This window comes from Canis lupus, chromosome 27 (assembly GCF_003254725.2).
Source record: "Canis lupus dingo isolate Sandy chromosome 27, ASM325472v2, whole genome shotgun sequence".
Taxonomy (NCBI): domain Eukaryota; kingdom Metazoa; phylum Chordata; class Mammalia; order Carnivora; family Canidae; genus Canis; species Canis lupus.
This window is the reverse complement of record NC_064269.1, coordinates 4,990,647-5,015,454: the sequence shown is the minus strand read 5'-3', so window position 1 is coordinate 5,015,454 and position 24,808 is coordinate 4,990,647. Positions and strand designations below refer to the sequence as shown.

Genomic DNA, 24,808 nt, shown 5'->3' with positions numbered 1-24,808 from the left:
ACAGGAAAGGGTGCTTGCCTCCCAACCTGGCTCCCCACCTCCTCACCAAATACACACACACACACACACACACACCCCACAAATGTAGGAGACTGACCTCTTTGAAATTGTCAAAGGCAGCGAGGATGATTTCGTGACCTCCCCGCACCAAACACACAGCTGCCAACAGCTCCAAGACAAGGGCTTTGGTTCTAAGGGGTGAAAAAAAAAGATGAAGACCTAAGTCCCCACCCTGGCTACCACACAGTTCACTTCCACAACTAGGTGGGTCCTTTCCGAGTGGAGACAGCCTCAGAAGTGAGAGGAGTGGGTTCTGGAAAGAAAGCAGGGTAAGGGAGGCTTGTTCCCTCACTAAGCTGTGCCAATTGGAGGGAAGCCAGGGACCCTCCTTCCCCTCCAGCTGAAGTGAGGGAGCAGACCCAAGGCACTGACCTAGGCCACGGGACCCCGAGGCCAGGCAGGACTTCTTGACAGGGACAGGTGGAGCCCAGATCGCCAGAGCTCTGGGCACAGTGAGGGGGTGGGGGAGGGGAGGAACTCACCTGGGATTCTTATTGTTGAGGCTGAGTGCGATCTCATTGACAGCGTGGGGGTGGGACATGACCAAGTTGAATCCGTACTGTAACAAGGGGAAAGGACACAAGGAAGGAAGACCTAGATGGTGGGAAGCTCCTTGACTACACGCCCGCCAGCACACTCGTCTTTTACAAGCTGGTGCCCTCCTAGCTCTTCTAGTTTGGCAGGGGAGGCAGGGAGGGCAGAGCATCCGGGGCCGGCGCTGCCCCCTCACCTGATAGTTCATGAGGGCAGAGCATCCGGGGCCCCCTTACCTGATAGTTCATGATGGCTCTGAGACACAGGATACAAACGTGGACGTCATCCTTCTGGCTCACCAGGCGGGAGTTCTTGAGGGCCCTGCGCCCGGGGAGAGTGCTGTACCTGGGAAGAGGGGGTGGCCGGTGAAGGGCCCAGGAGCGCTCACCATCACCTGGATGGCAGGCTGCACCTCAGCAGCAGCAGGAGAGGGGGACAGGGCACCTTGAGCCACAGTCTCGAGAGCGGTGGGGGAGGAGGGGCCGGGGTGCTCAGCTGTTCTGTTTCCCCTCTCTGCCAACAGGCCTTTGTGAGTAACTAGCCAGGATCCCAGCTTTATAATCAGTGTCCAAATCATCCTGAGCCCGGGGGGGACCCTCCCCGAAATACAATAGCAGGTGCGCAGGCCTTTCTAGTCCTCAAGATGGATCCAGGGAGATGTCCATCTGAGCCTCCCCACCCCCTCCTCCCAGTCACTGCATCTTCCACAAATCCTTGGCTCCCATCCCACTTGTAGTCTCAGAATGGTCAGAGCAGACCCCAAAGGCAATAAGAGGGCTGGGGGCTACACCCTGGCTTTGCCCCCAGCGATGTTTCATGAAAGAAAGAGGAAGCACAAACAGGGTCTGCTCACGCATGACTGGAGTGATGAGCAGGGTCAGAAGGACAAAACCCAGAGGAGACCAGGAAAAAAGCACGGCCACGAGAGGGACAGAGACCACAGAAAGGGCCACAGGGCCCAAAGGAAAGTCTCCCTGGGTAGGAGGGGCTCTGAAGAGTCTATTCACCTGCCTCCGGGCAGGACGGCTCCTAAAATACTGCAAAAAAAAAAAAAAAAAAAACTGAACATAAGGCACGCTGGGAGAGAAAAGTCCTAAAGGAAGAAGTGAAAGGAAGGTGAGCAGCGGGCAGGGCGGGTGGGAGCTGGTCTCGGAGCAGCCAATGGGCAGAACACAGAGCCAGAGGGCAGGAGACCTAAGGGCAGGAGCTGGATGGCCTGGTGGAGACCAGGGAGCTGGGTGAGGCCAGGCTTCCCCAAGAGGCCAGAAGGAAGGGCAGAAGGAAAAAGTGGAATGGAGGGAGCCCCGAGAGGGGGAGCCCCAGATGGCGTGGGCCCCGCCGAGGGCGGTATACTTACCCAGGACAGATTGCTGGGCAGAATCAGGGAGACAGAGGGGACAGACCAGAGACAGACTGGCAGGCAGAGGGCAAGAGAGCTGAGCCTAGAAGCAAGAGTGGAGGGAGAAGCAATGAGCATCCCCACTGTCACCCCGGACCTGGACCGGGGGGGCCAGGGCAGGAGGCAGGCGGGCAGAGCAAGAGCACACGTACCGGAGCACAGACTGGCGCGCAGAGCGAGCGAGGCTGTTGGTGAAGGGGGCTGACAGGGCGCTGGGTGGCTGCAGGTCCTCGATGGACCTGCTCCAGGACCGGAGCTTGTCAAATGCACCATCGTCGCCACTCTCCAGACCCTCAAAGTCAAACCTGGAGCAGGAAAGGACACACAAGCGCACACACACAGAGGAGAAATTCAGTGCTAAGCCCCCGGACCGGCCCACCCCCACCCTTTAGACCTTGAGGGCAATAAGAAGCGAGGAGGGCAAGAAGAGAAAGCGGAACTGGGTGGCCCAGACCCCACCCTGCTGGGAGAGCCACCAACGCAGGACAAGGGCAGGCGCCCGCGGCACAGACAGCAACCAGGAGGGGGCCTGCGGGGATGGGACGCTGACAGAGGTGCGCTGCTCTAGGAGCGCCAGGGTTGCTGGCAGTCTTTCTGCACACCCCGCCTTAGATGGGACACCTCAGAAGCTACGGCTCCCCGTGGAGAACGTGCCCTTGTGGAAGGGGGGGGGGGACAGGCCAACGCAGGTCTTGCTAGTTGGCAAATGGCAGTGGCCAAGAGGGCCTCTCAGTGCTGGCTGATTCTGGGTTCAGCTCATGAAGGTAGGTCTGAATGAAGGGAATGGGGGTCCCAGCCAACCTGGAGGGGGACAGTCCACTATGGTCAGGAGTGCCACGCTCCCTTCCCAGCACTGGGTTTTAATGCCGGGGGACGGCTAGGCTTTCTGGCAGAGAGGCTCCTTGGGCTTTAGCTTCCCCAGGGGAAGAAATCACAGGTTGAGGGTGTGTGGACTGCGGTCCTGAGTCCCCACAGGAGTTGGGATGGTTTCTCTGTCTCTTTGCACTTCCGTGACCGCCATCAGCAGTTTGGGAGTGTGGCCAGGGCAAGGAGGACAGCTCGAGATCACAAGCCCACAGGGCACTGTCCTTGACGAATCCCACATCAGGATATACCCCCTCTGAGAAGCCAGCCCCAGTCTTCTTTCCCGTCCTCTTCCCCCAAGTAGGTCATTAAGGACCCAACAAGCCTCTCCTACGGGCTCCTCCCCCGAGGAACGTTCTGCTCAGACATTCATAGCCCGAGGGTGAAAGGCACAGAGGCCAAGGCTTTCTGAAATAGGAAATGATATCTGCAGATGACTGAATGTTCCAAAGGGGCTGGGGCAGGCTGCAGTCCTGATGAACAGCGGCTTCACGGGGGGCTCTCTAGTAAACAGTGGAGGAGGCTCCCCGACAGGGAAGCTTGCCAGTGGCTTCCCTCAATCAGTAAGAGTATTCCCTAGCCCTGCTACATGCAGTTTACAAATAAATGCCTTCACCCAAACTCTATTTGGCTTCACCCCTTTCCTTTCAACCTTTCCCAAAACACACTTTCTCTCCCCTTCACACCCTCTCTCCACCCTGAATCTTTCTTTCAGAAACAGAGTCGAAAGCACTGCTGTGGACACCACAGTACTGAGGATCGAGTGTATTTTGGTTTTGAGCAGCTGGGATTTGTTTGCCTTTCGAATGAGATAGGCTTATTTGGAAAAATGATCTACATCTTTTTACTATAAAAGTTCTGAATTTTTTTAAAAATCACTTCAGCGAATGTTTTTCATTTCTTTCTATAAAAAGAGTAGTTTTTAAAGGGATAGGAGGCTCACGAGGCATGAATTCTGCAGGGATGGGAATGGGGAGTCGGCCACTCTTGGTTTTTAACGGGGGATGACCTGGAAAAAAGGGACAGGCCAAACCTAGGAGAGGTGTTAGTTCGAAGCCCTCAAGAGATTAGACTGAAGATCTGCTGGACAAAGGAGAACAGCCACGTGGCAAGGACAGTAACAACAAAAGTGAAAGCCTAGGTTAGGACTGAGTCCCAGAACTGAGGAGTTCCCCAGGACTTGGGACTTTTGGTGCTAATATTGGGGAAAGTCATGGCCCAGCTGGGGTGACTGGTCAGCTGCCTTAAGGGCTGCCTTAAGTCTCGGCTAGAAGTCTGACAAAGTTATCGGTCATCACATGAATGGTCAGTATAATCCCTCTTTCCAAATATTCTAGTAATTATGGTAGGTTACATCACCTTGAATAATAGTAACGAACAATAAAGTAGCTACTGCAGTACAGACTTACTACGTTCCAAACACTACTAAGTCCTTTACACAAATCATCATCTCAACCTTGCAACAACTCTGAAACATGGATCCCCTCTTATAATACAGGATGCCAATGTGCCTGAGGTCACCCAGGGAATAAAGGACATACCTAAGACCCACAGCCAGCTCTGTGGTTGTCATAGTTGAAAGCACTCCTTCTTTTCACTAACTCATGTTGCCTTTTCATCTGTACTCGTGTGCTTAGGGCTCCCTCCACCACCTCAAGTGCTTTTATAAAGGCTCCAGGGGCACCTGGGTGGCTCAGCAGTTGAGGGCCTGCCTTCGGCCCAGGGCGTGATCCTGCAGTCCGGGGATCGAGTCCCACATCGGGCTCCCCGCAGGGAGCCTGCTTCTCCCTCGGCCTGGGTCTCTGCCTCTCTCTGTGTGTCTCTTATGAATAAATAAATAAAATCTTAAAAAAAAAAAAAAAGGCTCCAAATACTTCATTTTCAACCTGGGCCAAAGGTCATGACCACTGTTCCTACGGCTCCTTAGCGATGATTTGGGGGAACCGTCTCACATCTGGAGACCCAAAGGAGATTCTTAAAGACTCAACTCTCTCCAATGACAAATGAATCCCACCAGGTGTCTCTTCTAGAAGCCAGGACACTTCCTTGGACTGCTCTCAGCCTGGAGTCTGGATCCTTTGGGTTCTAATCCTGAGATCCCTTTCCATGTCTCTCTCCTTCTGCTCCCCAAAATGTACCTTCTACTCTGGCCACCCGGCATTTGTCACAGATCCCAGACATCTCCTGGGCTGTGTGTCCACTCCCACACCACTGCCTGGGCCTCCCATTCCCATCTTCACCCCTGCAGTCTCACCCTTCCTCAGCAAATCAGAATGGGACTGTGTCCTCCCTCGCCAGTCCCCAACCCTAGCCCCAAGGTGGTACTCACATGACGGAACATTGGGCAAAGGACAGGTAATCCACCAGCACGTCCAGGCCTTTGTTTTCATCATTCAGAAATTCCCGCACCCACCTGCAAATAAAGGAAACATAGTGGAGGGGTCTGCCAAAGCGAGTCGAGGGGGAGAAGGGTGAGGGGCCTCTGACCCCACCGGCTCCTGAATCCTCTGAAACTCAGCACCAGGCTGGGAAAATTCTAAGGTTCAAAACCCACAGCAGACCTATCCATGGTCACACCACCTCCACTGGCCCGGGAGCCAGGGATGGGGAAAGGCACGAGGCCTTCTAATACCATGTCAGCCACACAAGCTTTCAGAAACCCTCCCCTAAGTGGCCCTTGGTGTCTAACACAACGCCAAGCGCACTGACCCTGCTTGATGTTCATTGGCAGGACTGCGGGGAGGTGGGGAGGCTTATCAAGAGCATTTGCCACAGGCGCTTGTGCACGGCTGCGCCCGAGAAGGGCTAGCACGTCTCCAACTGGACTCAAGTCTCAGTCAAAAGACAGGCGGGAAGGGTCAAGGAGAGCTCTGGAACAGAGAGACATGGTGGGCCAAAGGGCCCTTCCACCATGTTCAAGACAAGACAGTTGGGCCACAGCGAGCAAAGGAGGATATGCGGGAATTCTGTGCCTGCTCAGGGTGAGCTGAAGGACAGGGAGAGGGTGGGGAACAGCCAGTCACTCGAGGAACTCCAGAACGGCCGTGACGCCTCAGAGCCGGACGGAGGCCCCTTCAGCCAGCGAGGCAGGCGGTGGACAGCAGAGACCCTGCAGACAATGGCCCCGGGCACTTCCCCCTTCTGCCTTCAGGGCTCTTGGCCTGAGCATCCCTGGAAGGAAGTTCAGGAGCCCATCCCAGGACTGTTCCAGAACAGGTTCATTCCACGGCACAGAGAAACCTAAACCTCTCAGGCTAGCCCCCCCGGCTCTCCTCAGTGCTCTGCTCCTCTGGATGCCCGGGGTCTTTAGAGGCCGGCGGCACCCAGAGGCCCTGCGGGGCGGCCTCCCCGCGGCTGCCCGGGCGCCATGTTTGCTGGCCACACCCTGGGCTGCGGTGCGAGGCTGGGCTGGGCCGGAGGGAGCAGCCGCTCGCGGAGGCTCGACACCGACACCGGAGCTGCCTGAAGTTAGCTTCCTCTCAGGGGGCCGACAGGCCTCCCGTTTCCTGTCTGTCTGCTCTCCAGCTCCCCTCCCCCTTCTCATTTCCTGTCTGAGTCTACACTGCTATTTTCGGGATCTTGACACTTTGAGGAGAGGTTAAAGGGCAGTTCGGCAAGGCGGAGAGACCAATCCACGCCAGAGCGGAGGAGCTGGTGAGGCCCTGCAGCCCCGCGTCTAGCTGCCCGCTCCGCTCGGGGCTCGGTTCCCGCCGGGCTGGCCCTGGGCCTGATCGGGCTGTGCCAGAAGCGGGATCCCCCTCCCCCCCCACTCTCTGGCCCTGGGCTCCGACCACCCCGGAGCACCCACACCCCAGCCTGACAGCCGGACAAACTTCCAGCCTAGAGATCTGGGAAGGAGCCTGGTCCTCCCACGTAACTACCCAGAGAAGCCACAGTTCGGGCGACAGGAGCTCCTAACATGCCAGACACTGAGCTGTTTCCTGGGAACCAAGCACCAGGTCCAGACCTCTGACTGGGGTGCCAACTGCCGGGAGGCCCCGCGCCTGGGCACCGTGCCGCTCTGCCCCCAGCTCCTGGCCGCTGGCCAGAGGGGCGGGCACCAGGTGGAAGGAAGGGGTGAGCGGAGGGCAGTGCGCACGGCTCCGCGGCCCTCTCCTGAGAAGAACCGGCTCCGTCCCCACGCAGCAAGACTAAGAAAGAGGAGGGCCTGAGAGAGAAGGGAGGGGAGTAGAAGGCCCGTGGCGGTGGCGGTGGCGGTGGCGTGCAGGACGGGAGCTGCCAACTGCTTCACTGCCCCCCTGCAGGCCAGCTGACGAGGCCCTGCCACTCCTTCTGTGAGGATTCCCCAAATCCAGCTGGAGGCTCGGGTTCACGTCTGCTAGCATGTCAGCTTTCACTCTGCTTCCCAGACGAGGTGTGGAAGCCAAATCTGGCCACCAAGCACAGCTGCGGAGGCCGGGAACCATCCCTTTCCTGTTCCCTCCCGCGCCATCCGCCGCCCCCCCTCGGTGACTGCTGCAGCAGCTGGCTGCAACCAGGTAAGCCTCTCTGAGGGCCCGGGCAGGCTCAGCCCGGCGTGGACCAGCGGCGGCTGCCGTGGGCAGGAGGGAAAGGCAGATGATGTCACTCGGCTCTTTCCACCCCTGCTTTCAGGAAGCCCGGGACCCTGGGGATGGCACCTGCCCAGCCACCCCCGCCCCACCCCGGGCTCGACGCCTCTCTCGTGCAAGCTCTCCGTATCTGTGCCAGGATAGCAGCCCTGCCTGCAGTTCTCCATCGGGCTTTCCTCACTGCTTTGTGTCCGCCCCCTCTGTCTGTCCGTCTGTCTCACTTCCACTACATACTCTGACTGGTTACAGGTTCATAAAACTGAGACCACAGCCGTCTTTCACTGTACCTCACACATTCGCCTTCAGCCCGTTCAGCAGGTTCTGGCTCCCCACTCAGACCCACGCAGTCCCTGGGGACCCTGTCCACAGGTTGGCAGTAACCAAGGTCTGTAGATACGGAAGACGTTCAATTCCTGGCCCCCGCTGCCTTACTTCTACTTGCTTGGTACTCTGGGAAGCCGCCTCTGCTCGTGAACTAAGACGGTCTTGTAATCAAGAAAATCATCTTTTGGGCACCAAACAGTCCGGGAACCAGGTCTCAGCTCCCCGATGTAATATGCTCCCCCATCCCCAGCATTCTCCGGGCCTCCCTTGGCCCAGCCCCAGGCCACAGCAGACTCTAGTCTCAGCTGCTATGGGAATGTCTTCTCCTTAAAGCCACAGGCTGAAGACCCCAGGAGAGGCCCCACGCTTGCCAGCAGCATCCAGTCAGCAGCTGGCAGAGCTGAAAGGGAGAAAAGCCAGAAAAAGAACAGTCTGAAGCTCTGAGGAACCAAAAGCCATTTAGGGGGCAACGGTGCCTGACAGGGAGATAAACAAGCAACCCATCCTCCGAGGACACCGGATCCTGATGGCCGATTCTGACTCACCCAATGTGGTTGGTACGAAGTGAGATCTCCAGCTCCCTCAGTACTTTGGTTGACTCCTGCACTCTCCTCCTGAACTTCTGTAAACACGGAATTTCCTGTCACTATCGGAGACCCCCCGATCCAACTTAATAGTACAAACGAAAAGGGCAGAAAAGGGAAGGGACGCAAGAGGGCAGTTATAAGCCTTTCCCTCTGTTGGTAGCCAGCCACTCCAGGCCCATGGCCTCAGAACCCAGACACCCAACTCCCATTGCTCAGAAGCAGATGTCCCCCCACAAGTCAAAGGGTCTGCCCCTCCCCAAATCCCGCAGGACTATAAGGGGCAGCAAGGTGGGGCTTCCCTGCCTCACACTTCACCTTCCGAGTTACGCTGGGGTCCAAGAAGCTCTGGAGTTTCTGGATGTAAGTGTGGGGAGGATTCTTCACCTGGAACCGTTCCTGTGAGGGAAACACGTGTGTGTGCACAGACCCCCAGAGTTCTGAGGAGAGGGTTGAGGGAGTCGAACACTCGTGGTGTTCGGTGTGAGGGGATTCAGACTCCCCAAGTTGTCGGCTGGCCCGTAATACCATCCAAAGCACAGGTCCTCTTCCTTGCCTGATTTTCAGGTGCTCCCCATCTACCACCATCTTCCCCTTCTCTCATTAGTGATCTCTGAGCCTAAAATATTTTCCTATGTTGAAAATTATTTTAAGAGCCTGCAACTTGCTAAGACGGGATGGAAGAGCTGGGAACAGTGCTCAAAATAAAGATACAACTGAGAAATGGTGTCTACTGCCTAGCTGACTGATGGACCGGGATTCACAGGGCTGTGGAGCGGGGAGCTAGGCCTCGCAGAGTGCAACCTCCTCAGCCGTGAACCCAGACTTGGGCTTCAGGCTACATATTTAGGGCTGCAGACACACTTTCTGTTCCTTGCCCAGGCCCCAGGCTCCAACAGTCCAGGCAACCTCAAATGCTGAACCTGCTTTCAGCGAGGTCATCCCTCGATCCCCTTCCACGGAGGGCACAGGACTGTGTCCTCCCCATTTTGGTCCAACCCCCACCTCAGACCCAAGAGAAAACTCAGGGGAAACTCTTAAGCATCCTGGTCCCTCTAGGGCCTTCATAACTAAGATAGCTGAAGAGCTGCTGGGTGGGGGGACTGCCGAGGGTCCAGGTGGAATGATCTAAGGTGAGGACATAGCCTAGACACAAAAGGAAAGAAAAAAGAAAGGCTTGAGAAACAGTCGAAATTATGTGACCTAGAAAAGACTGAGAGATTATCAATTAAAGAAACTCAGCATCAGGGACGCCTGGGTGGCTCAGTGGTTGAGCATCTGCCTTTGGTTCAGGTGTGATCCTGGAGTCCCCAGATCGAGTCCCACATCGGGCTCCCGGCATGGAGCCTGCTTCTCCTCCCTCTGCCTGTGTCTCTGCCTCTCATTGTGTCTCTCATGAATAAATAAATAAAATCTTAAAAAAAAAAAAAAAAGAAACTCAGCATCAACAGGCTACTGTTCTGCAACCCCCAGGCGGGGGCTCACCATACTCGCCAGCTCTGCTTATGCGGAGCACAAGGAAACAGGCCCTCCGTGGAGAGGAGGGGACCTGGACTAGGAGCTCGGGAGCGTCATTCTACCCGAGGTCAAGCAGCTTGATCTGGGAGGCAGTGGAACGTCACAGGCAGCACAGATGGAGTCGGCTCCACCGCCCTGGCTCGTGTCAGGCAAGGCACCGAGCCTCGAGTTTTTCAACCATTAAATGTAAAAAGCACCTTCCTTGGGGGTTTTGTGAGGATTAAACGAGATATTTCAGTATATGTGAAGTCCTTGGTCCACAGCAAGTACTTCTTGAAAAGAAATAATACATTTGTGACAGCTCCACCGCGAAGTACTGGGTAAGCACACTGACCACACGCTGTGCCAGAGGCTTCCACACCTCCCAAGAGGTAAGGAAGTAAAAGCGGACTCTCCTCGCCGTGCAGACAGGCCTGAGTTCAGAAACTCATGACTTGTAAAATTCAAACGTGTGCAGGGGCAAGAGCCAAGCCATGGGTGCTGGTTCTCGGTTCTGAGCTAAGTAATAGCTGGAAACATCCCCTCTCTTCAGCTGGAAACACTATTCACGTAGGGAGAGCTTCCAGTCCTCCTGTTCTGAGATTTGGGAACAGAGGACTAGGGGACTGGGTCTTCTCGTTCATAGAGGCCGGCAAAGAATGAGAAAACCCCTATGTGCCAGGGCCGGGGCAGAGAGAGAAAGAAACGCCCCTTTGGTCTACGCTGCAGGCAGAGGCCTTACCCTGGGAAAGGGCAGGAACAGGCTCTGCCGGGAGAGTGCCCAGCACCCCTGCAGCCAGCCAGCCAGCCACCCAGCCCTTCCCAGACTTCTTTCAGGCTACCGCTCATCAGGAAGAAATCAAGACAGCTCTTTGCAGGAATTAAAGGGGGACTTGGCCTACCAGCCCTGCCTCTGTTAAGACAGTCCTCTTGGAACAGGAAGTGAACAGGGGCTAAGGCCAAGGCCAGGCTAGGGTTTCTCAAAGGATCCCAGGGCTGCGGTCAGTGACTTTGGCCCTGCTGCCTTGCCCAGCCCAAAACACAACCCCTACTCCTGGACCTTGCCCCAAACCCCATACCTGGTCACAGATCAGATCCCACTTCTTCTCATTGTCATACTGCCGCAGGAGCCGGGCCTTGTCGGGAGGCAGGTTCATGGAGCTCTGAGGAGAGAACCTGAGTCAACCAGGGCTGAAAGCTCCCTGCACCCAGAGGAGAGAAAGGGAGAGCGCGAATACCTTTCCCCTCCCGGGCCCTCGGCTTCACCCTGACACTCTGTGGCTGAGAAGGAAGGTTCAGAGAGGTGGGACAGTCCTTCTGCCTCCCCTTCATATTTGGTTCAGTTTGGTCGAGCCATGTTTTCCAATTTAGTGAGTCGAGATTAACTTTATTTTTAATGAAAACAAATAGATTAAAATAAAAGAGGCTAGAAGATACTAGAAATCACTACAAGTAGGGAGTATAATGTTTCATGAAGCTTTTGTTTCTTTTGCATTTTAAGTATATGCGTACACATGTGCACACACACAAGTCCTGCCATAAAATGTGTTTCTTAACATGGGACAGGGCAAAAAAGTTGGAAAGCCACCCGTTTACAAGAGGAACTTTCAACCTGCTTTTCCCCCACGGCCTGAGGGATGCACGGCCTTCCCACATACTCAACCACAGGTGAATCCTGAGCCAGCCACAGCCTGTGTAGACGCTACAAGTCTAGCCCTTCGCCCCATATCAGGATACAAATACATGAGAAGGACATCAACATAAAGATAAAGGCTCACTTTTTAAAGGAAATAATTTATCAGATTTCAGTACTTTAATTATTAGTAGCACATCACTTTGACATACTTCCTAATTAATTAAAACACAGTAAAGTGTTCCAGGTTGGAACTGAAAGACACTCTAACCTAGAATGCAGAAGGACAGTCCAGGAGTCATTTTATTTTGCTCACTACTGTTTTCAGAATGAATAAAGAAATAAAAGTGGGTACGAGCAAGGGAAGTCAAGGTGCCCATGGGCTAGCCCTACCCAGGCCAGCAGCCCTCCCTTCCCCCCCTCTATCCCCACCCACCCAAGCTTCTCTTCTCTCCAGTGTGGCTGCCTTTGTTGTAGGTCACAGCTCTTGCCTCTAAAGGCAGATCCCTGTACCTGCCCCTCACCCCATACTCCTGAATCAAACATGTTCTCCTACCTGAAGTGTCATAGCTGTCTGATAACTCACGTGACTTCCCACGAATCCAGCCTCTTCCCCCAGCACGCTGCAGGCCACCTGGAAGGCCTTCCTCTCATCTTTCTCTCCCTTACCTACAGCTCCATGTCCTGCTCTAACTCCCTGGTCACCTAAGTACGGCCGTTGGGTTTATATCTACCCACTCCTTGACATCATCATCCCTGGGGACACGAATTGTGTGCATGGGATTAAACTAGTTGTACACTCATCTAGCCCCTCACAGACTATCTATTTGTATGGTCTCCAACCCCTGATGAGGTCTAATACTGTGATAGGCACCTAGTGGACAGTAAGTGGACAATAAAGCTAAGGTTAAGACATCTTGATTCTGAGTAACGGGCCAAGCTCTGGCTGGAAACCTGGTCACTATGGCTCAAAAGAGGAGTATGGCTGGGATTTCTGCTCAGTGCTTAGGGAAGAGAAGAACAGAAGGGGAAGAGGATCACCCATCACACCCCCTTTTCAGTTTCTGTGGCCCTGAGAGCCTGCCTGAAGTCCTGCAGAAAAGAGGGGCTAATCAAGTCCCCCCACACTGCTGATGCAGTAGGGATGGCTGGCTGGGCAAATACAATCCCGAATGTTCTCTCTGAAACTACTTGGCTGAGGGCCATTCTCCGCATGTCTGTGTGGAGAGGAGCCCAGGGACAGGAGACTACAACAAAACAGGGACCCAAAAGTTGAAGGTGAGCGTAGACCAAGTTCTCCTTCCTAACCACAGCCAGGCTGCTCTGCTAGCTGAGCCCAAGTGAGACCTCAGGCCTGCTTCTGGCTCTCCGCACATCTCGAGCCCTTCATGTCTTCTGCCCATTTCTCCCAAGTCTGTGCCATGGAAATAGAAAATAGTTGTCTCCCCTGGAAGAAAGTGACAGGCAGAGAAGGGTGGGGGGTGGCTGTCGCTACCGTGGCAAACATCACATCCTGTCTACACCAACTTCCTCAGCTACCCACTATCAGCTGCTGCAGCCTCATGCTTCCCCACCAAGTGAACTGGGAAGAAAATGTCTGGTGCCCTGGGGACTTTGAAGGTGGAACAAAGTCACCCCCTTTAGGAACCCTAGTCTAAGAGCATGGAAGAGGCACATCAGGGTTCAAAACTCTAGATGCCCCAGAGAGATCCCCCCCTCCCGGGAGTACGGACAGGGGCAGCAGAAGCGTGAATCAGCTCAGACCACAAGCCCGCAACCTCCAGTCTAAAGATCTGGGCAGCACTTTCTGGTTTCTCTGTTTCTTTGGGGCCCAAGTGTGACGGGGAAGGAAGTGGGTACGGGGGGAACTCCCCCAGCCTCTAGCACCCTCCCAAGAGACTGACTGGTCCCCGACTGCAGGGTGGAAGCCACCCGCCCGGGTTTCTCTCCTTGCCACACAAGGGCATTAGGGCTTCTGCAGCCACCTGATGATGTGCGCGAGTCCAGCAGGGCTCCGACGTCCCGAGGAAGGACACCTTCCTGCGTTCTGGGCACAGCCAGGGGACACACCCGACGTGTGCCCGTCTCAGTCAAAGGTGTGTTTCCTTGACGTTTTTGTTCAGTGGTTCCACAGAGACGGTGACCTCTCCTTGGTTTATATCCAAGAAGCTCGGCTAAGTTCTTGCTACCTCCTCCCCGAAACCCTTGCAGAACAGGAAGGGGGCGCAGCTGTCTTGGAGCAGAGGCCCTGAATGTGGAGTCAGGGAGACCAAGATCAACACTGGGCTCTTCAGAGCTCATCCATAATATGGAGATAATCTCGCTACTTCACAGGGTTTTATGAGGATTAAATGATAAATATTTTATAGCCGTACGTGTCTGGGACGCTGTGGGTGTTCTTCAGTTTCCTTCCCCTTCCTCCTGAAAATCCCGTGTGATGTTCTGACACCCCAAGGACCCCTCTTGCTTCTGGTTTGCCTCTGTCTCTGCCTCTGTCCCCCCTTCAGGGCTGCTTCTCGACCACTCAGGACACAGCCGTCCTTTGCACCTGCCCCCACCTCTCACCACCCCCCCATCAACCCTAAGACTAGGAGGCAATTAAATACCAACATCCTTGAGGAGCGAGACCCCGGAGGGATGGGAGGAGACAGGGAAGATGAACTCACATTGAGGAACCAGCCAGAAATCTAATAATAAAAACCTATAACGGGAAGCAGCAGAAAGGGGTGGGCCTGACGCTTCTCCAGCAAGGCTGTCCTGGTTTACTGCCAGTTTGAGGTCAGGCATGGAGCCCTGCTCAGTGCCTAACCCCTTCCTGGGTTCTGGGGGAGCAAGTCTTCCTCGCTCCCCACCTGACCCCTGTCAGCCCCCCGGTGAGGCCAAGGAGGAGGGAGGTGGCTGTGGTCACAGAGGTTCCCTTCTCTTTCCTGCTCTGTACCCCTGGCCAGTTAGCCCCTCCTCACTTCCTTCCCATCGCAGGGGAAGGGAAATGCCGGTGGGGTTGGAGTTTCCTTCGAAGGTGTGGGTTCTGCTCTGGGACTCACCCCTGACTCTGTCCGTCTCCTTGGGCCGGGCCTGGGGAAAACCCAGCCAACAGAAATAGGAACCACCAAAAACTCCCAACTATTTCTGTTGGTCGCAGTCAATCCCCATGAATCTTAGGAACAGAGAACGCTGGCATAGCTCCTCTGAGCGGCAGGGAGAGGGATTCTGAAACTTTCCCTCGAAGGGGATTCTGGAGGCTTTAGTGAAGGCGGGCAGGGACTGTTTATTCTGAGCAAATACAGAATGTGAGTTGGTTTTCTTAGTGTTTTCCCCCTTGGAACTGTCTCCCCACCAAGACCATTGTGGCTGACACTTCCCCCACGTGGGGAAGGCCCAGTCCCCCGTGCTCAGCCCACAGGGGTGGGGAGCCTGGGAAGCTGAACCTAGAACTTCCCCAGAGACGAAATGAGGCACCGTCCTGGGCACCACATGCTGCAGAACGCCTGGCCACAGCAGCCTACGAGTCCTCTCGGGCACCCGGCTCAGCCCATTGTACAGATGGACAGAGGTGGAGTGTGGGGAGGAGGCGCGAGGTTCGGGCGCCCGGAGGCTGTTGCAGGAGGAGCCGGAGCTGCGCGCCCGCCCTGCCCCTGCGTCCCCGCCCTGCGTTCCCGCCCTGCGTTCCCTCACAACCCAACCTCCCTGCCCAAGTCAACAGCAAAGCAAGCAACCCAGGCACAATGGCCCGGCCCGGCTGCCAAAAGGACAGAGCGCTGGGAGGGGCCCAGCCTGCCCTCCACGTATCTCTACTGGAGGGCAGCAGGCACAGCTGTGGCCAGCTGGCCATTGCTCCCAAAGGGCAAGAGCCCAGGGAGGTAGGAGGTACCAGCTCCTGCCGCCTCGGCCCCCTTGGCGGCCACCGCCAGCCCCGCTGCAGTAGCAGCTCCCAGACAATGAGAGTTATTTTCAGCCAGCGCTTTAACGCAAGCCAGCTGGCCGGGTGCAGGGCGGGAGCCCTCCGCCCAGCCCGCCCAGCCCGCCCAGACGGCAGCCGCTGGCCCAGCCCACGGCCTACGCTGCCGCCTCTGCGTCACTGTTTATCTCCTTTCAGCACAGCTCCTCCTGACTGCCCACCACCCCCAAACTAGAACCCTGTCCAAAGGAAATCAAAAAAATCAGAGGGTTTGATCAAAGATCCAAGAGCTAAAATTCAGAAGGTCCGGGCCGGGAAGCAGAGCGCCCCCCAAACACCCCCACTCTTTCCCCGAGTCCCGTGACTGGCGGGAGTAGTGCAGGGGAGGAAACGGAATGGATAGGAGGCCAGGTCTCACTGCGGCCCCCACGGGCCCAGGCCACGCCTGGCTTTGCTGCCAACCAGGAGATGAAGCTCAGCACGGCTCTCCTGGCCTACCTCCCTCGCATCCTTCTTTCTAGACCTTAGGTTTGGAGACGATCACTTGAGACAGCCTGGAATGAGCCAGAGCCAACTGTGAAAGGTTCCAGGAGAAGAACCGTATCCTGGGGCAGAAAGGCAATCACAAGACAGTTGGGTGTAGGACACTTAGCTGGAGGGCGAGGTGGCCCTCCCCATCCGTGATGGACTGGGGGCAAGCGCTTCACTCAGCCCCCTGCACGTTGGAGAGTTCAAGGATAGGAAGGGGTGGGTTCCAGGCCCCCAGCCCTGGTGCTGCCAAACCCCACGGTTCCCCTCTGTTCCTCATCTCCCTCCGGCCACAACCCCCTTGCACAGGAGCTCTGGTGTGCAACATAACTCTAGCCACACACAGTTTCATCTAGGCCTGGGCTGCCCTGTTACACTCATGGGAAAGTTGCTGGGGTACCTCATGACAGCAGACATCGGAAAAGTGGGTGCGCCCTGACTTCAGTGTCTGTCGTGGTTAGGTCTAGCTTGCTGCTTTTGTTTACTTGGAGCTAATCACTCTGGGGACAAACTGCCAGAGGAAAGCCAGCTTTCACAGGCTCAGAGCCCTGTCTGGAGAACGTGCTTCTGTGGTCACCAATGACTCTATAACCAGAAATGACTTGCTGAGCAGTCATGGGCCAAGTCCCTGAACAGTCTGGAGGAAAAAGCGATGGATTCACCAGATGTCTCAGGCTGAGCTCTGCAACCTACACCAGGGAAGTCAGATGAAGGAGAGGCCCTAGAAGGCCAGCATCAATCAAAGAGGTAGTTTTTTTCCAAATACAACTGTACCCCCAGAGGCCTTTTCTTCACCCTGGAGGACCCTTCCATTGGATCCTGAAAAGGCAAAGGAAGTTGGTCATCTCCCCAATGCCAGCAAACCCTCCAGTTCTACCTCTGCCACACTGTCGGCCTCATACCTGGTATCAGATAACCTCTGTAGGTAAGGGGCCCCCAGATGCCAGCTCAGGGACATCCCTTCTGGCCTACTCGGTCAAGAAGCACACGAGCTCAGATAGAGGAACTGAAGGTAGCTCTTCCCAACTGAGCCCCCAGGCCCTAGCTAAAAAGCCACTGCCACAGCAACTTGATCTGTCTGCTGGCTCCTCAGCCCCTCCTCGCGGTTAGCCAGACCCACACACTCCCCAGTTACGCAGAATGGAAACTATTCTGCTGGGGGCAGCCGGATTTCCAAAGCTAAGGAGGCTTGGGGCAGAGCCTCACATTCTCCCTGTGGCCAACCAAGGTCCCCACTTCTCCTCATATTCTCCCCTCCTGCCTGGGAGCCCTAAGAGGCAGTGCTACCTCTCAGAGGACACAATGTTTCTGCGGTTACATCACCCAAAGGTTTTCCTCTCTCCCCCCAAGACCACAGCCTATTGCTTACTGAGACCCTATACGTGTCCCTCCCAGGGCCTCTCATCCATACCCTCCCTTCCAGTCTCACTGTCACCATTAAGTAGACCCTCATTGTTTACTCCTAACACTCTGGAATAAACTTCCAGCTAGCATCCCTACTTCCAGCCCTCCCTTCCTTCCTACCTGCACACAGATGAAATGTCTCAACTTCTCAGCACCTAAGATAAATCATGTCTCTTTTCAATTCAGAAATCTTCTCTGATTCCTTATCATTTACACACACACACACACACACACACACACCCCTGCACTCCTTAGCCTGCTCTTCTTAGCATCTTTTTTTTTTTTTTAAAGATTTTATTTATTCACAAGAGACACACACACACACAGAGAGAGAGAGAGAGAGAGAGAGAAGTAGAGACACAGGCAGAGGGAGAAGCAAGCTCCATGCAGGGAGCCTGATGTGGGACTTGATCCTGGGACTCCAGGATCCTGCCCTGAGCCGAAGGCAGGCACTACACCACTGAGCCACCCAGGGATCCCCTCTTCTTAGCATCTTAAAATAAGAAAGAGCTTCAAAGGTAAGACTGTCTCCCAGGTTGGCCCCTGCATCTCTGACCAGCCTTGTTCTCTTTGGGACTCTCTTCTGAAATAGCCACTCTTGCCATAGGAGTTGCTTGTAATTGATGTTTCCCCAAATCTCCCAAATCCCTATCTATTACTGACTCAAAATCCATCAGTTCTGTGACAACTCAACCTAAAATAATCAGCCCCTCTTCTGAGCTCCAAAGCCTAATCATATGTGAAGAATGGTATCGCAGGGACCTTGGTATTCCCCACCTTCTTCTCCTCAACTTCCTTAGCAATGAACCCCAATGTTCAGTTGAGCACTTGGCAGCTAATGTATTTCTCACCTTCCCTTGCATTTAGGTATGGCTGTGTAGCCATGTGGGACATAAACAGAAGTAGTGTGTACGATTTCTGAGAAGTGTCATTAAAAGGAGGGAGCACACCCTTCTTTCCCCCTTTCCGCTTCCAGCTGGTTGAAATGCAGAGGTAATGGCTGGAACTTCAACAGCTATTCTGAACCATGAAGTAACCTTGGAAATGAAGTCCAGATGGATGAAGCAACAAGAAGGAAAATACCTGGTCACTGATACCATGGACCTCAACCCAAATTAAATGTGTTCCACACAGCGTCTTTCATGGGGATGTTTCCTCTGTTCACAACTAGAACATGAATTCCTTGAGGGTAGGGGCCATGCCTTATCCCTTCTTGAATCGCATACAGGTGCTTAATAAGTAACTGCTCCTGCTACTACCTCTTCTACCACCAAGTTCTTTTTTGACCTCTCTTTATTTTTGGAGGGGATTATCCAACTCCTCACTGTTGTCCTTTCTATTTCTGGCCTCTCTCTCAGGTAATCTGCTTTATCTACTGAAGCCCAAATCACTTTCTTTACATATTGTGTCACCCTCATGTTTCTTTACATGTTGTGTCTCCCTCAGCAAACTCCCACTCCTCATTCTGAGTTTCAAGTCTGTCCTTCAGCTCATGCCATAAATCTGAGCCACTCCCCTGCCCTTCTCTTTAATCAGACTCATCCTAGAGCCTCCTAGACCATACGCTCCCAAGCACAGGGATGACTACCAGATTATTTAACACTGTAGTGCTCAATAAAGATTGGGCAGGTTGAATTTTCCCATACAGATACTCCTCTTCCTCCTATGCTTAAGTGTTCTGCTCCATGACACCCTAGAGAGATCATTCCCAACCGTCAGCAAGGTCTCTCTAATTCAAAATATGTGATCTAGCAAAATCTTTCATAAGTTAGAGTGGTAAGATTCACACACACCCCAACAGTATCTCCACACATTTACCAATGCCTTGAAAAATACATTCAGAGAGCTGTGACTTATGGCTAATGTCACCTCACCTTTTCTTGGACACCCACTAAATATCCTATCACAACCTCAGAGTGTACTTACAGCAGTGACTGATGAGCCACACTGCTCTGGCAGGAATCCTGACTCTACCACTTTCTAGTTATGTGGCCTTGGGAGAATTATTTAATCTCTGTGAGTCTCAGTGTCCTTATCTGTAAAGTGGAGGTAGAAATAGTATCTCCTTTTCAGGGTTGTTATGATGATTAAATACGTTAACATATGTATTTATTTGTTTATTTATGTATTTAGTCTATGTAACAATTTATTTTAATTTTTTAAAGATTTTATTTATTTATTCATGAAAGACAGAGAGAGAGAGAGAGAGAGAGAGAGAGAGAGAGGCAGAGACACAGGCAGAGGGAGAAGCAGGCTCCATGCAGGGAGCCCGACATGAGACTCGATCCCTGGACTCCAGGATCACCACCTGAGCTGAAGGCAGGCGCTAAACCGCTGAGCCACCCAGGGATCCCCTATGTAAAGCATTTAAATCAGAACCTAGGTAGTAAATGTTATATATAATGCTAGCTATGCTCGTTGTTGGGGTTTTTCATTCAACATTTAGCTGGAAAACAACTATATGCCAAGCACTAAGTTAGGAGCTGGGCATATAAAAATAAATAGGGCAGGATCCCTACATTCAGGAAGTTTCTATTCAGAGGGCAAGGTGATAAGCAGACCATGTGTCAGTGTAAGCAGTGGCTGCTGTGAGAGAGCTACACATGGCACCGTGCAAGCCCGGGGAGGCAACATCTAATTGGACAGAGAAACCAAGGAAGGTTTCCTGGAAGAGATCCTGTAGGATTTGGTCTTAGGACACTTGGGTGGCTCAGTGGTTGAGTGTCTGCCTTCAGCTCAGGGCGTGATCCTGGTGTCTTGGGATTGAGTCCCTGTGTTGGACTCCCCACAGGGAGCCCACTTCTCCCTCTGCTTATGTCTCTGCCTCTCTCTCTGTGCCTCTCTTGAATAAATAAAATCTTAAAAAAAAAAAGGATTTAGTCTTAAACATCAAGCAGGAGGGATTCAGGTAATGGCAATAAAGGAAGGGAAGATGGTGATATTCTAGGCAAGGAGACAGCAGCTCCATGACATGGAAGCTCAAAACATCATAAAATGTCCAGAAGTCCCTAAGCGATTTGCAGTAATGAAATGACAGTGTATAGGAGGAAATTAGAGTAGGCAGCAAACAGAAGACAAAGGGTCTTAGGGGCTAAGGTAAGTAGGTGGCCAAGAATAGGATAATAATGATACCACTATTAAAATGAAAATAGTAATAATGGCAAAAGTTACCATTTATTCACAAAACTGTGATAAGAGCTCTCTATGAATTACCTCGTTTCATTCTCACAACAACGCCATGAAGTTGGGACTATCATTACTCCCATTTTATAGCTGAGTTAGCAAAGGCTTGGAAAGCCTGTGGAATTTGCCCAGGTTCACAGAGCAAATCTGTACTGGAGCTGGGATTTGAACCCAGGTCTGCTTCCAAAGCCTGAGCTTGTAACCTCACACAATGAGGCAATGAATTATATTAGCCCTTCTCTGTGCCTTTTCAAAGTTTACACATCCTTCCAGATCAACTTCCCTCATGGAACCTCCCCAAACTACCCAGAGTTCACACTCTCCTTCCTCAGAACTTGCATGAGGTTTACTGACCTTCACCTCCTATTGACAATCCTATTCAATCACATCTTCAACAACTTTGGGAACCTTTATGTACTACACGCTGTGCCAACGGGAAGACATGTTTTGCTTTGTGGTAACTCTTATATATTTACAAAGAATGGGGAAATTGCAGTTTATAAACATCTGCTCTGGGCCAGGCACTGTGCTAGATCCTTTAATTACAGGATGTCATGGAAAAATCACTTCTCATATTGTTATTCACCCTTCACATTCTGCGTTACTTCCCAAACTACACTGTAAGCTCTGTGAGGGGATGGACTTTGCCTTGAACACACTTTTCCTAGACAAGAATGTCTGGCACCCAGAAGAAGTTCCATAGACACTGGGCCCACCCATGTGGGCAGCAGAGGCCAGCTGGGGGCAGCACTCCATCTCACCCAGTACACTGGCAAGGGACCCAGCTCTGGCTTTCTCATTATAAAACTAAGAGCTTATTATCAAACCATAAAACTTAATGAGTCCCTTCCTACTTCCAGACTATATGTGGGACTCTTGCTTTAATGGAAGGATAAACTGAGGCCCAACATTGGGCGCACGTCCGTCCATCACAAGTCACATGCGCTGGAGAGAGGCACCACAAGATTTCTGTCTCCTCTTCTTTCTCAATTGCTCTCACATGTAGTTCTGTCCTCAGTGGTTCAGTGCTCCTGTCCTCTTTGGGGAGGAACAATAATGACCCAAGTCTGTTCTTGATCCATGAGCTCTCTTCCCAACATTGTCCCTCTCGTGCCTTTATTTTTTTCTTTTTAATTTTTATTTATTTATGATAGTCACAGAGAGAGAGAGAGAGAGAGACAGGCAGAGACACAGGCAGAGGGAGAAGCAGGCTCCATGCACCGGGAGCCCGATGTGGGACTCGATCCCGGGTCTCCAGGACCGCGCCCTGGGCCAAAGGCAGGCGCCAAACCGCTGCGCCACCCAGGGATCCCCCTCTCGTGACTTTAAGTAAGGCCAGAGCTTGACACACCATCGTTGGTGCTCACACCCCAATTCCATCTGTAAACGTCCCAGATCTTTTAGGTCTCGTTTGATCATCCAGCTAGGAAAACAACAACAAAATCTCTTTGGAGTTAGCCTTCTGACAGTTCCTACCCCATGACCAAAGAGACCTTGAATTTTCTCTGCTTCTTGCGACATCTGACCCCCTAAGTAACAAATTCACTGCAGGCTACAGATGGGGAGTCGAACGTTCCTGAGCATCTCTTACACGCCAGGCACTTTTCTCACCTAATCTGCCTTACTGCCTTCGATAACCACTGCAGGTAAATGTTATGCTTGTTTAACTGGTGAGAGAATTAAGACTCTGAAACCAACTGGCTCGAGATCACACAGACTGGCGTGACAAAACCCAGATTCAAATCCAGATATGTGGCCTCCAACATAACTGTTGCCAGGACATGGTTTTTTTTTCTACCATGTCCTGCCATCAATTTACCAAAAAAAAAAACCCAAAAAACAAAAAACAAAAAAATCTCCATTTCTAACTTGGAAGGTCCACCTGGATTTGTCTGACTGGCTTTGGTTGATCATTAAACAGTACTTCCCTGTCCAGCACAACTGGGATAAAACCAGGTAAACAAGGTGTGCCAGACACCTAAAGTTCAAGGTTTCTGTCTCAGAGTACAAAGGAGAACGTGCAGGGCAAAGAGACAAGGGCATTGCCTTCTTGAACACCATGCGGTGACAATTCCCTCATATATGAATGGCATTTTAAACATTCAGAGGGCTACGGATAACAGCATGGACTTTGGAATCAGGGGTGACCTAGATTTGAAGCCTGGTACTTTTTATGAGACAGAGGGAAAGTTATTAAATTTCTTTGAACCTAAGTTTCTTCATCTATAAAATGTGGATTATGGTATCTACCCCTTTTAAGAAGTGAAGGGACGAATGAACGAAAAGGATTTTGCACGGTACCTGGCCCAGGAGAAGGACTCTATAAACAGTAACTGGGGTGAGCTACTCCAGGAGACTCAGCTGACTCGAGTTAACTTCTAAGGATACATTCAAAATACAGTTTCATAGTCCTTTAAAATACATAAAAGTGAGAGTAAATGCTGTAGTAGAACAGTGTAAATATATTTATATGTTTCTTAACTCTCCAGGTTAGAGCAATTGCACATATTCCCCTTGGAAAGATAAGACTGAGACACGGGGGCAGCCCGGTGGCTCAGTGGTTTTAGTGCCGCCTTCAGCCCAGGGCATGATCCTTGAGACCCAGGACTGAGTCCCACGTTGGGCTCCCTGCATGGAGCCTGCTTCTCCCCCTGCCTGTCTCTCTCTCTCTCTCTGTGTGTCTTTCATGAATAAATAAATCTTAAAAAAATAATAATAAAAAGACGGAGACACCAACAGCCACACAGTAGATTCACAGGAAAGCTGGTACCACGGGATGCCTGGGTGGCTCAGTGGTTGAGCATCTGCCTTCAGCTCAGGGCGTGATCCTGGGATCGGGTCCCCCAGGGAGCCTGCTTCTCCCTCTGCCTACGTCTCTGCGTGTGTGTGTGTGTGTGTGTGTGTGTGTGTGTGTGTCGTGAATAAATAAATAAAATCTTTAAAAGACATAAAAAAATAAAAACTTAAAAAAAAAAGAAAGCTGGGACCAGAATCTGGGGAGATGCAAACGAGTCACTAAGGTGCCCTGCCGAGTGATCTGGGACAATTTGAATTCCTCTAACCTTTCGGAGTTTTGGCTAAGCTACCTTTAGTGTTCCTCCTTGTCTCAAATCCCTCATTTCCCCATTATCTCCTGACTTCCTCAGGTTAAATCTGCAGTCTGCAAACCTGAGGTCTGATTTCTACCACAAATCTCTAGGCTTGGCCCCCTCGACTAACCACTCTTCCTAGCAAGTCTGTCCTTGCCTTGTGGGAGTGCACGCCCTCCCAGCCACTCAAAGGGCCATACTGTCTGTGGGGACGGAGACAAAGATATGAGAATGCTTCGGCCCCCAATTTTATTCGACCAGTAGACACTGAAAATTGTCAAGTATTAATTGCTATCCCAGACTTCTCCTTGGAGTTCCAGCTTTAAATAGCCAGCTGCCTGGTAGACATTCCACCTGGATGTCCCCAGTTTCTGAGACCTCACATGCCTCCAACCGGCCTCACCACTTTTTCTTCAACGTTATTTTCTCTCCTGTGTTCTCTTAACTAGTAGCACCCCCATCTCACTGATCTAGCAAGCTAGAAATCTGGGTGCCATCCTGAAATCCTCTCTTGCCCCTCATCTTCTCAATGTCAAGGCTAACCAGCTGTCAAGGCCCTCACATTTAATTTTTGTCACTACCGGGATCCCTGGGTGGTGCAGCGGTTTGGCGCCTGCCTTTGGTCCAGGGCGCGGTCCTGGAGACCCGGGATCGAGTCCCACGTCGGGCTCTCGGTGCATGGAGCCTGCTTCTCCCTCTGCCTATGTCCCTGCCTCTCTCTCTCTCTGTGACTGTCATAAATAAATAAAAATGTTTAAAAAAAAAATTTTTGTCACTACCTATGGACTCTGTTGCATGCTTCTCCATACCAGCCCTGGCTCGGGCTCCCACTAGCAAGGCGGCACTACCAAGGCCTCCCTGACCACGCTCGCTTCTCTGCCCACCAATCTGCCTGACGCCTCCCACTCCAACAACCCTCGAGTGAGCGTCTGCACGAGGACTCCTGACATGCCTGCTCTGCGTCGCCTGGCTGCCTCTGCTCGTGCTGTCCCCTCTGCCCGGACCGCGTTCTCACCTACACGTCTCTCCCACTCCTAATTCTCCCTTTAGCCGCAGATTTCCTCGTACGGGTAGCATTCCCCGAGCCTCACCTCTACGCTGGGCTCCCCAGATGCTCCTGCATGATCTCTAGCACTGCACTTCCCAAGCTGTATATTGCAATTACATGTTTCGTGTGCTTGTCTCCCTCTCTAGACTGAACTCCTGGGGGCAGACACTGCCTTAGTCATCTCTACTTTTC

The 24,808-nt window shown here is 52.7% G+C and overlaps 1 protein-coding gene and 1 long non-coding RNA gene across 10 annotated transcripts in view; one reads left to right on the top strand and one right to left on the bottom strand.

The window, feature by feature from the left end:
* Positions 1–24,808, bottom strand: part of FMNL3 (formin like 3) — a 53,941-nt gene that overhangs the window by 11,155 nt on the left and 17,978 nt on the right. For 4 of the 7 annotated variants that reach the window (XM_049102830.1, XM_025477544.3, XM_025477543.3 and 1 more), the window contains exons 2-9: positions 10,913–10,996; positions 8,655–8,735; positions 8,298–8,374; positions 5,187–5,270; positions 2,146–2,298; positions 831–939; positions 543–619; positions 98–191 (exon numbers count right to left, since the gene is read on the bottom strand). In XM_049102830.1, the coding sequence (XP_048958787.1) occupies positions 98–191; positions 543–619; positions 831–939; positions 2,146–2,298; positions 5,187–5,270; positions 8,298–8,374; positions 8,655–8,735; positions 10,913–10,996 (759 nt within the window). Of the gene's footprint in view, positions 1–97; positions 192–542; positions 620–830; positions 940–2,145; positions 2,299–5,186; positions 5,271–5,566; positions 6,255–8,297; positions 8,375–8,654; positions 8,736–10,912; positions 10,997–24,808 lie in introns of those variants that run through there. The other 3 variants (XM_025477546.2, XM_025477545.3, XM_049102831.1) reach the window with 2 other exon arrangements.
* Positions 6,247–9,060, top strand: LOC112678300 (uncharacterized). Of its 3 annotated transcripts, none has more exons than XR_007406577.1 (2): positions 6,247–7,356; positions 8,086–9,060. It is a non-coding gene; the product is annotated as an uncharacterized LOC112678300 (long non-coding RNA). The 3 variants fall into 3 exon arrangements; XR_003147495.3 differs by having other exon boundaries at positions 7,678–9,060; XR_004809736.2 differs by having other exon boundaries at positions 7,472–9,060.